At 45.5% G+C, this 13,471-nt stretch overlaps 1 protein-coding gene across 2 annotated transcripts in view; it reads left to right on the top strand.

Annotated features, from left to right (window-relative positions):
• Positions 1–8,494: 8,494 nt before the first annotated feature.
• Positions 8,495–13,471, top strand: part of Ulk2 (unc-51 like autophagy activating kinase 2) — an 84,540-nt gene continuing 79,563 nt past the window's right edge. The window contains exons 1-3 of one of the 2 annotated variants that reach the window (XM_051168200.1): positions 8,495–8,708; positions 9,859–9,951; positions 12,608–12,649. In XM_051168200.1, coding sequence (XP_051024157.1) covers positions 8,619–8,708; positions 9,859–9,951; positions 12,608–12,649 — 225 coding nt within the window. In that variant the 5' untranslated portion in view covers positions 8,495–8,618. The remainder of the gene's footprint in view (positions 8,709–9,858; positions 9,952–12,607; positions 12,650–13,471) is intronic. The other variant, XM_051168199.1, reaches the window with a different exon arrangement.

The raw sequence follows: 13,471 nt of genomic DNA, 5'->3' as shown, positions 1-13,471 counted from the left end.
GTATGTGTGTGTTTACGTGTGTATGTGTGCAGTGTGTATGTGTGGTATGTGTGTGTGTGTTTACGTGTGTATGTGTGCAGTGTGTATGTGTGGTATGTGTATGTGTGTGTTTACGTGTGTATATGTGTAGTGTGTATGTGTGGTATGTGTATGTGTGTGTTTACGTGTGTATATGTGTAGTGTGTATGTGTGGTATGTGTATGTGTGTGTTTATGTGTGTATGTGTGTAGTGTGTATGTGTGGTATGTATGTGTGTGTTTACGTGTGTATGTGTGTAGTGTGTATGTGTGGTATGTGTGTGTGTGTTTACGTGTGTATGTGTGTAGTGTGTATGTGTGGTATGTGTATGTGTGTGTTTACGTGTGTATGTGTGTAGTGTGTATGTGTGGTATGTGTATGTGTGTGTTTACGTGTGTATGTGTGTAGTGTGTATGTGTGGTATGTGTATGTGTGTGTTTACGTGTGTATGTGTGTAGTGTGTATGTGTGGTAGTGTATGTGTGTGTATGTGTATGTGTGTAGTGTAGTGTGTATGTATGTGTGTGTTTACGTGTGTATGTGTGTAGTGTGTATGTGTGGTATGTGTATGTGTGTGTTTACGTGTGTATGTGTGGTATGTGTGTGTGTGTGGTATATGTGTATATGTGTGGTGTGCATGTATGGTGCTGGGGATGAAATCTAAGGTTTCACACTTCCTGGACAAGAGCTCAAGCGCTAAGCTTCAGTCTAGGCCAGCTTAAGGTTTGGTAAGTTTAAACAACTAGATTCTTAATGCTGTTTATTAAATCTAAGTATCATAAATTTTACACATTACCTCTTTTGTTTGTTTGTTTGTTTGTTTGTTTGTTTTTTGAGACAGGGTTTCTCTGTGTAGCCTTGGTCGTCCTGGACTCACTTTGTAGACCAGGCTGGCCTCGAACTCACAGCGATCCGCCTGCCTCTGCCTCCCGAGTGCTGGGATTAAAGGCGTGCGCCACCACGCCCGGCCACATTACCTTTTTTTTAAGCCACTTTAATTTTATTATTATGCCAGGCAGTGGAGGTGCACACCTTTAATTCGAGCACTTCAGAGGCAGAGGCAGGAGGATCTCTATGAGTTCGAGGTCACCCTGGTCTATAAAGTAAGTTTCAAGACACCTAGGGCTTTTAAATAAAGAAAGCCTGTCTTTAAAAAAATTTATGATTAAGCTGGGCGTGGTGGCACACGCCTTTAATCCCAGCGCTCGGGAGGCAGAGGCAGGCAGATCACTGTGAATTCGAGGCCAGCCTGGTCTACAAAGCAAATCTAGGACAGCCAAGGCTACAGAGAAACCCTGTCTCAAAAAAATTATGATTAAAATAACAAATTTTTGGGTTATTAAGATGGAGTCTTGCTATGTAGCTCTGGGTAGCCTGGACCTTAAAATCCCCCTGCCTCAGTCCCAAGTACTGGGTTTACAAGTAGCGCTCTCTCTCTCTCTCTCTCTCTCTCTCTCCCTCTCTGTCATTAGAGAGATTGTGTCTCAAAAAAGAAGACCAAAAACAACTAAACATTTAATGTGAAATAATCAACATGGCATGCTAATGGTGGAAAATTCCAGCCTGCCTTGGAGGGTTTCAGGTTGGCCTCAGATGTGTGCTGTCCAGACTCCCCTGAGAAGCTTCTTCAGCCCTCTGCATCAGACAGCAGCCACACCCATCCATCAGAATTGCTCAGCGCTGGATGACGGCTGATTCTGTTTTGTTTTTCAAAACAGCATTTCTCTGTGTAGCCCTGGCTGTCCTGAAACTCTAAATTCAGCCTGCCTCTGCCTTCCAGTGCTGGGATTAAAGGCCTGCACCATCACACACAGCTTGCTCCCAATTTTAATCTTCAGAACTTTGTGCTAGGGAGGGCTTCACTTGGTCTAGCCTGTATTATCTTCTACTTCCATTCATTCCTGTTTCTACCTTTCCAGTGGTGGTAAGCCCTCCAGGTCAGTGTCTGCTTTCAGAGAACTGAACCTAAAGTAGATTTTTGTTTTGTTTTATTTATTTATTTATTTATTTATTTATTTATTTATTATGAGGCAGAGTTTCTCTGTGTAACTCTGGCTGTCCTGGATTTGCTTTGTAGACCAGGCTGGCCTCCTTGAACTCACACAGATCTGCCTGCCTCTCCTTTCCTGAGTGCTGGGGCTACAGGCATGTGCCATCACACCCAGCTGGAGCTTTGTTTTAAAGCACATATCTAGATATTTTATGTGTGTGCTAAGGATTGATCCTAGGGTGTTATGCATGCTAGCCAAGTGTTGTTATTCCTGCTCCTGCCCCAAGAGTCATTTATTCTTTTTTGTTGTTATTGTTTTTTCAAGACAAGTGTTTCTCTATAGAGTTGGCTGTCCTGGAACTCACTCTGTAGAGCAGGCTGGCCTTGAACTCAGATACCCGCCTGCCTTTGTTTCCTGAGTGCTGGAATTAAAGGCATATGCCACCATTACTTGATGAGTTATTTATCTTACGTATAAGTGCTGCCTGCTGTTTGCATGTACACACATGTATCATGTGAGTGATCACAGAGATTTTAGAAAAGGCACCAGGTCTCCTGGAACTAGAGGTATAGATGAGTATTAGCCATTTTGTGGGTGTAGGGAACAGAAGTTGCATCCTCTGTAAGAGCAAGGAATGCTCCTAACCACTGAGCCCTCCTTTCCTTGTTTATTTATTTATTTTAATTTTAAGACCAGGTTTCATTCAATCTCTCAGGCTGATCTTATGATTCTTCTGGCATCATAGTATTGTGCCACTAGGCCTAAACAAAATTTTTTTTACAGATTTTGATGGTATATATATTTTTTAAGTTCTAATGAATCAATTAATTACAACTAAAATTTTTTTGAGGTGGGGCTGACTTTTTGTTGTGTGTTTTTTTCTTTTCTTTCTTTTTTTTTTTTTTTTTTTTTTTTTTTTTTTTTTTTGAGAGAGAGTTTCTCTGTAGCCTTGGCTATCCTGGACTCTCTTTGTAGACCAGGCTAGCCTCAAACTCACATCCTTCCGCCTGCCTCTGCCTCCCTGAGTGAAAGTGTGTGCCACCCTGACTGGCTGGGTGTGGAAGAGGGTAGCTTTTCTGTTGTTTTGTTTTTCAAGACAGGGTTTCTTTGTATAACCCTGGCTGTCCTGGAACTTGCTCTGTAGACCAGGCTGGCCTTGAGCTAAAAAATCTGCTTGTTTGTTTGTTTGTTTGTTTGGTTTGGTTTGTTTTTTGAGACAGGGTTTCTCTGTGTAGCCTTGGTTGTCCTGGACTCACTGTGTAGACCAGGCTGGCATTGAACTCACAGTGATCCGCCTGCCTCTGCCTCCCAAGTGCTGGGATGACATGCTTAATTTTTTATTTGAAACATTTTTATTTTTCTTTTCTCCCTACTAATAGTGTTTCTTTTTAATAAAACTGGTCTCTTGAAACCCATATTCCAAGTTAAAATGTACAAATAAAATTAAAAAGCAGAGTGTTTCATTGTAGGCACTTCTTCAGACAGGGCACATGACTGTGTGTTTGGGAGGGCAGTATGTGCAGGTGAGCAGGGTGTCTCAAAAGTCCAGAAGAGGACATCAGATCCCCAGAGCTGTAGTTGTGAGGCACCTGATGTAGGTGGGTGGACCAAACTCAGGCCCGATGAAAGAGAATGGCGTAGGCGTCTGATTATTCTTGCGTCTTCTTCGTATTTTCGTTGTCTTATTATTTTATTCTTCTCTTCTTAGTTCGTCTTTTCTCTTCTCCTCCTCCGCCTACTCCTCATCTCCTCCTCCTCTTCCTCCTCCTCCTCCTCCTCCTCCTTCTTCTTCTTCTTCTGTAATTTATTTTTATGTGCATTGGTATTTTGTCTGTATGTATGTCTGTGGGTGTCAGATCTTGGGGTTACAGATAGTTGTGAGCTGCCATGTGGGTTCCAGGAACTGAACCAGAGTCCTCTGGAAGAGTAGTCAGTACTCTTACCTGCTGAGCCATCTCTCCAGCCCCCGCAGTATGTCTTCTTAACCGCCAAACCCAGCCTCCTGACAAGACTCTGGACCTCCACTTCAGGTTAGGACATCTGAAAGCCCTCCTCAGAGAAGCTGTGTTTGCAGTACGTGACAACGATGAACACAGAAACCCACAACTGACCAAGGCAGAATAAGAGGCTTTGGAATGTTCAGCCCAGAATGGAACATACACATCCCACGCCTCCATCAAAGACTCAAAATCCTTGCAGACAAGGACATGGAAAGAGGGTAAGAGCCACAGAGGGCAGGTGACTATGAAAAGAGTGTCTTCTGGACACAACAGGACAGATGTGACAGCATACACAATACCTGTACAAGCCTAAGTCCCAACATGGAGAGGGGAGTTGGACACAAAGTCCTACTTGTAACAGAGGAACAATTGGTGACTGATGGCTGCTGGTCGCCTGTGAAGGGAAGTGCAGGGTGAACCTGGGAGAGATGGGGAAGGAAGATTAATATAACCAAAACGTGTTGCACTAAATTCTCAAACAAAAACAGAGAAAACAAAACATTTTCCCTTCAGTGAAACCATCTTAGGAGTTAGTCATTTTTCTCAGCCGTCACTGGCACCATGTCATTCAACTCTTTGGGTTAAGACCTTCAGCTTTTCAATTTGAGGAAAGCTGGTTTTCCATGGTTTGTTTCTCTGGCGTCTTCCACCTCCCACTGGAGTTACATCCGAGGAGTGAGGCAGCCGTACCAGAACTCCAGGGCCAACTGGAAGGTCATTGTGGACACACTCACCACAAATATGAAAATGTACAGTCTCAAAAAGAGAGGCCTCTCTGTGCACACATGTAATTTTTCAAAGGAGAGGGAAGTACGGAGGCGGCTGTGGTCTGACCACCAAACACGAGCAAAGTGAAAGCAAGATAACGAATAGTGAGCACTGACACTCAGATGACCGCATATATGGGGGGCCAGTTTTGAGTCCCGTTTTGAATATTACATTGCCGATAAACATCTTTTTAAAAGTAAAAACAGGATTGAGAGGAAGGGGAGAATCAAACAGTTGAATGACAGCACTGCACACACATTTGTTCCTGAGAAACTTTAATCATATCTTTTTCCTCTATCTCCAGTTCTTTTAAAGTATCCTCAGCAATTCTCTAACTTTCAGAGACACCCGAGTGAGTGAATTGGAATTCTCTGTCTTTGACAGTAGGGTTTGGGGTTTCTGAGGCATGGTGTCATTTCCTGCCCTCTCCAGTGACTTGAGTTTAAGCCCCTTCTTCTTATCCAAGTCTTGGGTGGAAGGTTTCACCCCTCGACAGACATGTTAAAAGGGCACAGCACAGATCTCAGGCAAGCAAACTCTCATTCTGAGCCTTGAAAATCCACCTCTCGCTTTTTGTCTCATTAAATTTTTTTGTTTTTTAGAAATTTTGATATTTCAAATAGTTCCATTTGGGAAACATGCTCTTTTAAATGTATCAGTGATGCTTGTTTGCAAATATTTTTTGTTTGCAAATATTTAAGCTGTTATGAAAACATTATTGCATGTCTTGTGCAACAGATACTTTTGTGAGCTAGCAAATGTGGCAATAGTAAAAATAAGCCACTCACACTATAAGAGGAAATATTCAAATTATTTTTTATTCATTTATGCTTTGGGTTTTGTTTTTGTGTTTTGTTTGTTTTTGTTTTGGGGTTTTGATTTTTGTTTGTTTGTTTTTGGTTGTTACTCTTTATTTGAGACAAGGTCTTTCTATACAGTCCTGGAGCTCACTGTGTAGACTAGGCTGAGAAGAGAGATCCACCTGTCTCTGCCTCTCTTGAGTGCTGGGACTAAAGGCGTGTGCCACCATGCTGGGCTTCATGAGGGATTGTCTAGGATTGGAGCAAAGAGCTCACCTGAGGCAGAGCTATGAAAATCATCCTTAGCGCTTTCCTCTCTGTGAAGCTACACAGCCCTCCACCAGGATGCTCTGCCTCACCTGGAAACAGTAGAGCCAACCAACCGTGGACTGGAACCTCAGAAACCAGGAGCCAAATGCAAATCTCTGTTCTCTGAAGACATTGGTTGGATTTTTCTCACAGTAATGACTGGCTAACACCGAGAGATTGGAGGATCTTTGATAGGACTTTCCAGAGGGTTGTGACTTGTAGCCCAAGACAAAAACAGAGACCAAGATGTCTGTATCAGCTAGTGTGCCCTCATCAGCTCAGGGAGATGACCAGCAGGAAGACTGTGTGCTGCTCCTGGAGAGTAGTGAAACCAGAGGAAACACCTCAGCACACAGCACTAAAGCCCGGCCACTTCTGGTACAGGGGCAGGTTCTCTGTGACCTGTGACCCTGCTGTCATCATGCAGTGTGGGAGCAGCTCCACTCCAGCGGTGCCATGTGTCTGGTGCCATCTCAGTCCTGTATTAGTTATCTTTTCCTACTCCCATGGTAAAATCCCCTGACAAACACAATGTGTGCTGATGCTGTCAATTTGGCAGAGCCTAGAAACACCTGGGAGTTGGCTACTGAGCTTGCCTTGGAGGTGCTGATGTGGGAGACAGACTCCTTCCCTGGGCTTGGGGTCCTGCACTGAATAAGGAAAACATGCATCCAAGCTTTCTGCTTTCCAGTGTGGATGCCATGTATGACTGAGTAGCGACTTCAGGCTCCCTCTGTGGTGACTTCCCTGCCATGATGTGACTGAGAGGCCACCACAAGCAATGCCCACAAAAGGGATTAATGTAGGTCTCCCAGGCACTAGCTCTTTCCAGAGGGAGTTATTATAAGAGTAACACTAGTCCCTTCTGACACTCTGGCTTCTTTGCCATGCAATCTCTCTCTGTCCCATAGTGCCTTGGGAAGCCTTTCTCCATGAGCCCCTCGTCAGATCTGGTGCTTTGCTGTTTAGCGTGCCACTCTCCAAAATTGTGAGCTACATATATCTCATTTCTTTATAAAGTGCCCAACCTGGGGCATTTTGTTCTAGGAATGGTAAATGGACTTACCGAGTCTGTGCTATTTTGTTCTAAGAAACAGAAAATGGGTCAAAGAGACATTGCTTTCAGATTCCTGACTTGGGGCTGGAGGGATGGCTCAGCGCTTAAAAGCACTGGCTGTGCTTCCAGAGGCCTTGAATTTAATTCCCAGCAATCACAGGGTGGCTCACAACCATCTGTAATGGAATCTGATTCTCTCTTCTGGTGTGCGTGAAAACAGATTCCTGGCCTGTCTCAAAGCTGGAGATCTTTAGGGTCTCTACCTGGTCGTCAAGAGTTTCAGCAGGCTGGGGAGATGGCTCAGTGGTTTCCAGCACTGGCTTTCACTCTTAGGACCTACTGACATTGTGGCTCACAGCCATCTGTAATTCCAATCTCAGGAGATTACACCCTCATCTGGCCGCCTTCGCAGGCACCAGGTACACCTGTGGTGCACATATATACATGCAGGCAAAACACCCATACACATAAAAGTAAAATCTTTTTGAAGAGAGAGATAGAGGGGGGCGGGGCTTGATAGAACTGTGACAAGATAGTTCCAGACCTGAACACACACTTAGGTATGGGGTCACAACATATTGTTTGCCATGGTTTTGTCATGCTTCCTTGAACAAAAGTTGACAATCATCTGTCACCAGAACAATCATACAAGAGGAGGGGGGTGGGGGTGGAAGCCCTCGGCTCTCCTTAGAAAGGCACACAGTATTGCGTCCAGACAGTTTCTCTGAAAAAGGGTTAAGTCTCTCACAGAAGCCTAAGGACTTCCAAAAGACGCAGGTTCTGTCAGATCCTATCCCTTCAGTGGGCAGTCTGGCAGCTTGCCGTCTGGTCCGGCCCTGGGAATTTTTGTCTTCATAAGACCCTGTGTGTCTGCACCGCATCAGCGACTGCCCGGGCCGGAGTTCAAGATCCGCCCCTTAGAGGACCGATTCAGGTCAGGGCGTGGCAGGCCCTAGCCTGTTCCCCCGGCGGCGCCGGCGCGGAGCCTTCCTCCGGTAACTAGGCAGCTGTGGCCTCACCCTCTCGCCAGCTCGCCCCAGCGACTGCGGGCTCGCCCTGGTGCCTGCCGCCGGGTCCCGGAGCGCGCACTCCTTTTCTCCGCGGAGGGAGCAGGACTGGGGCGCGTCGTCCTACAAGACGCGCTGACGTCGCGCGGGGCCGGTAGTCGGCGTGGAGCGGCCGGCGCGCGCCCGTGCGTTGGGCGCTCCCGCGAAGCAGGGCAGGAGCAGCACCGCGGCTGTGCGGGTTCCAGGGCGGCGGCCGTCACCCAGCAGCGCGGCGAGCGCACCGAGCCGAGGCGGCCGCACCTGCGGGCATGGCGCGGCCGCGGCTCCGCACCGCTGCCGGGCGCGCGGGCAGCTCCGGGTACGCTCAGTGACCGTGGCGGTGCCCTCGTCCGGCCAGCGCCCAGGTCGCTTGGTCAGAGCCCCGCGGCCGACGGAGGCCCCGGGTCATGAGGAGCGGCTGGGCCCGGGCCTCGCTGACCCCGGCTCCGCGCGGCGGCCTGTCCCATTTCCGCTCCGGCCTCTCGGCATGAGTGTCCGTCCGGGCCCGGGGCCGTGGCTGCCCCCGTCCCGCCGCCCGCGGGCGTGCTTGGGGCCCTCGGGCCCGCGGTGCTGATCCCCGCTCTCCGACACGCTGCCCACCCGAGCGCTCTATGTCCCGGGGGCGCGGCCATGGAGGTGGTGGGCGACTTCGAGTACAGCAAGCGGGACCTCGTGGGACACGGGGCTTTCGCTGTGGTCTTCCGGGGGAGGCACCGCCAGGTGAGCTCCTCTCGCCTGCTGTCTGGTGCGAGGCCGGGGAGCCGATGCCCCGGTCCTGGCTGCTGGGCTGGCCACCCGGGCCGGCCCTGTCTGCCTTTGTGCTTGCTGTCACTGTCGCAGGGTTTGTTTTGGAGGCCGGAGCCGCTAGGCTGAGCTCCACCTACCGACGGGCGCCGGGCCACTGATGCTCTTCCTTGTCTGTGTGGTGGGTAACCGGAGTACGCCCAGGGACTTGCTGCTCCGAGAAGCCACTGGTCCCCTGAGGCGACTAAGTACCCCAGTACTTGCACCGGGCAGTGCTTGTCCCGGTTCCCGCTTGGTAGACCTTTGTCCCTTCTCCCCTGCCTCGGGCTTTCCGGAGCTTGTCACCTTTAAGGTGGATAATTGCACACCCATCGGAAAACGGGCGTGTTTCCCGTTAGCCTGAGGCTTACTTGGACTGGGAGGTATCGCTGTCCTCTGTGTCTGGGGGTGCCCTGTGCTGTTGACTCTCCTCTTTTCGAGTTAGACAAACTCCAAGTGGGAAAGATAGTTAGACAACGTGATGCAAGTTCAAGCCTCAAAAATTATTTTCAAGACACTGTTGTGCAAGTAGAGGCACAGGAGGTTTTAGAATCTAAAGAATTTGAGAAAGCACATTGGGAATGGAAATTTAAAAAAAAAAAAAGCTTTGGTGGTTCTGGTTGTTGCCAGAGGGTCTATTAAAAGAGCCCTCTATTTCTCATTCATTATGAAATAACTTAAAATTCAAATAAACAAGCAAACACACACACACACACACACACACACACACACACACACACATACAGTGCAATCCACCCAGGATAACTTTTCACTGAACTCTTATAACTTCCCAAATTTATATATGCATATCTCAATAATTCCTATGTGATTGTAAACTTTTTTCAACTGATGCTACATGGTCTTTGTATTTACTACTTTTAATGGCTGTGCTGTAGGACATTGGTTTGGTATTGCGCCATTTACGAAACCTTTTTTTTAGTTTGAGATTTGGGATCTTTGCCATGTTTCCCCAGTACTATATGGACATTGGTTTGCTAAAAATGTATTTACACCTAACAAGCTTTTATTGTTGTTGAGTTGTTTCTTTGCTATAATTTTCAGGCATAACCCTGTCTTTCCTTTTCAGAAAACGGACTGGGAAGTAGCTATTAAAAGTATTAATAAAAAGAACTTGTCAAAATCACAAATTCTGCTTGGAAAGGAAATAAAAATCTTAAAGGTATGCTATTTTAGAATATCATCACATCCTGAGTTAGAAGTTACCCTGAGTTAAAAGAGCATATTATGACATCCTTTGAAGTTGCATAGTTGGATAAAAGTTGGGTAATTTTTAGTTGCTGTTCAGTTTTGCATGCTTTGTTTTTGTCTTTGTTTGTTTTTCAAGACAGGCTTTCTCTGTGTAGCCTTGGCTGTCTTGGGCTTGCTTTGATCCGCTCACATTGATCCGCTCACATTGATCCGCCTGCCTCTGCCTCCGCCTCCCGAGTGCTGGGATTAAAGCCGTGCGCTACCATACCTGGCTTGTTTTTGTCATATTTTGTTTAGAAATATTGAGTACTCTGAAGCTGTTTTCAAAGATTTGTTTATTTGGGGGCAGGGTCTTGCTATGTAGTGGTGGTTGACGTGGAATTCACTGTGTAGTATAAGCTGGCCCCAAACTCAGAGATTTGCCAGCCTTTGCCTGGAGTGCTAGGAAATGTTTGTTTGTTGGTTGGTTTAATTTGGTTTTTGAGACAGGGTTTCTCTGTGTAACAAGAGCCTTGGCTGTTCTGGAACTCACTCTGTAGACCAGGCTGGCCTTGAACTTACAGAGATCCTCTTGCCTCTGCCTTCTGAGTGCTGGGATCAAAGGCGTGCGCTACCACTGCCCACTGGAAAGATTTATTTTTATTCATTTGTGGAAATATGGACATAGGTGCAGTGGCCAGTGCAGGCTCTTGGAACCCCTGGAGCTGGGTATGGGGGCTAGGAACTGAACTTGAGTCCTCTACAAGAGCATCAAGTGCTTTGAGCCACGGAGCTGTCTCTGCAGCTGCCTTGGAAGCTGTTTTTAAGAATAGATGTTTATGGCTCTTGGCCAAACAGAGGGATTCTGTGAAGACTTATTTTAGCTAATTAAATTAAGTAGTTTAATTTAATGGTAACTCTCATGATTTGTTCTGTTTATTGTGCTGTTGTTTGAATGCCAGGCAGGTACAACTGGCATATTATTCTCATCTGTTGACATCCTTTATCATATACCTTATGCCCTTATGTGTTTGGGGGAGGAGCAAGAGAACTTGCCCTTTTTTCCCTCCTTATAAATAGAAGAAAGTTATTTTATTTATTCATTTAGTTTTTAAACATTATGTATACAGTGTTCTGCCTGCTTGTATACTTGCAGGCCAGAAGAGGGCACCAGCTCTGATTATAGCCGGTTATGAGCCACCATGTGCTTGCTGGGAATTGAACTCAGAACCTTTGGAAGAGCAGCCAGTGCCCTTAACCTCTGAGCCATCTCGCCAGCACTAGTTGGTTTGCTAGGGGTGTTTTTGGTTTTTTCCTGAGACAGGCTTTCTCTGTGTATGCAGGGTTGCCCTGGCTGTCCTGGAACTCACACTATAGACCAGGCTGGCCTCGAACTCACAGAGATCTGTCTGCCTCTGCCTTAGGGGTGCTGGGATTAGAGGAATGTACCACCTCCACCCAGCTGGAAGTTATTTTTTAATAGTTATTTATTTTGAAATCATTTTATTGCTTTATGTGTATAAGTGTTTTTACCTGCATGCATGTATGTATATGCACTAAGTGTATGCATACAGGGAGACCAGAAGATGTTTGTTGGATCCCTTTGGACTAGAGTTATAGACAACTGCGAGCTGCCACGTTGGTTCTGGCAATTGAACCCGTGTCCTCCATAAGAGAAGCAAGTGCCCATAACTGCTGAGCCAAATCTCTGGCTCCAGAAGAAAGTTAGTTTTTAGATCGGCTCACAGCCTATAGCATCATCAAAGTGAGATGCTTGGGGGGGAGGGGATAAAAGGAGTTTAATTTAATAATTAAATTGTCAAATAAAGTTGGTAAGCCTTGTTTACTGAATATTTGTACATTTGGCTCACTAAGGATAGGGAAATTTTCTACTGTTTTTTTTATACTTAGCCCAGTGTTTCCTATACTGATTTGATCACAGAAACTTCATACAATATCCGCGCTCCTCAAAAGTATTTTGTGGAGGATTTTTAATAATAATTACAGTTCTTGGGACGGGAAAAATGGTGCAGCAGTTAAGATCACAAAAAGTTTTCTAGGCTATAAATTATGTTTCAGGCAGAAAATGCTTTTTAAAAGCACTTTGGGATTTTGTTTTTATTACTATATGAAACATTAAAAATTGAAGACTAGTAGACAGTCTGCAGCCATATTAATTATGGCATTTGCTTGGCAAACAGTAATACTCATTAGAAGTCTAAGAAATGAACAGTGATGGGGCTGGAGAAACAGCTGCTTTTCCTGGGGCCCCTGGTTCAATTCCTAGCACCCACATGGCAGGTACAGAACTCCAGTTCTAGGGGCATTGGCACCTTCTGACCTCCAGTCTCACATGGAGCACAGATACACAAGCAGGCAAGAATACCCATACACATACGAGTAAACAGATACACAAGATCAAATGTTAAAAAAAGAAAAAGAACTGGAGGTAAAAAAATGTTTAGGTCTCAGTAAAGTCTGATGAGACATATTTATTTTGCTCTGTAATGGACTGACTTGTTTCAAGCTATGGTGAAGGTGTCATGCTACAAGCAGTATAGCTGTATATGATAATGAGTTTCATTTGCATAATAGAATATATTAAGATCACCAGACTGTATAATAATATTTAAATTCTGTATTTCCAGGAACTCCAGCATGAAAACATCGTAGCGCTTTATGATGTCCAGGTACTTTAGTTTGGATTTTTTTTTTAACCTGAAAATTTTTTAGAAGTTTATTTTTTGTGAATTTTAATGGAAATTTAAATGTTTCCTTAATTCATGTTGAAAAGACATACAACTTGAGTTACATTAAAATGTTTTAAATGTGTTTTTAATGTTTTAGTTTTTAAAATTGTATTTTTGGGGGCTAGAGAGATGGTTCAGTGGTTAAGAGCCCTTACAGAGAACTCAGGTTTGGTTCCCACCACCCACATGGAGGCTCACAGCTATCTGTAACTCTGGTCCCACGGAATCCAATGCCTTCTTCTAGCCTCCCTGGACACCAGGCATGCACATGGCGCACAGACATACATGCAGGCAAAGCACCGATACACATAAAAATGAATAAATATGTTTATAAAATTGCATTTATTCATTTCACTTGTCTGTATGTGTATGTTGTGTTTGTATGTGGGTGAATGCGTGCCAATACGCACGTGTGAAAGTCAGAAGGTTCAGGGAATTGTCTTAGGCCTTTTAGGCTTGGTGTAAGTGCCTTTACCCTAAGAGCTATCTTGCCAGCTCCAAAAAGTAGCATAGAGATCTGGGTGTGGTGACACATGCCTTTAATCCCAGCACTCAGGGAGGCAGAGGCAGGCAGATTGCTGTGAGTTTGAGACCAGCCTGGTCTACAAAGCGAGTCTAGGACAGCTAAGGCTACACAGAGAGACTCTGTCTCAAAAAACAAAACAAAACCCAAAAAGTAGCACAGATCCATAGGCTAAATTAATGTGTTGCATGAGGAAATGCATTAACAATTGCCAACACACTGTGGGGTGGTTTTGCTTT

This window comes from Acomys russatus, chromosome 25 (genome assembly GCF_903995435.1).
Source record: "Acomys russatus chromosome 25, mAcoRus1.1, whole genome shotgun sequence".
NCBI classification, from domain to species: domain Eukaryota; kingdom Metazoa; phylum Chordata; class Mammalia; order Rodentia; family Muridae; genus Acomys; species Acomys russatus.
Note: the sequence above shows the minus strand (reverse complement) of the source record. Positions and strands in the feature narration are given on the sequence as shown.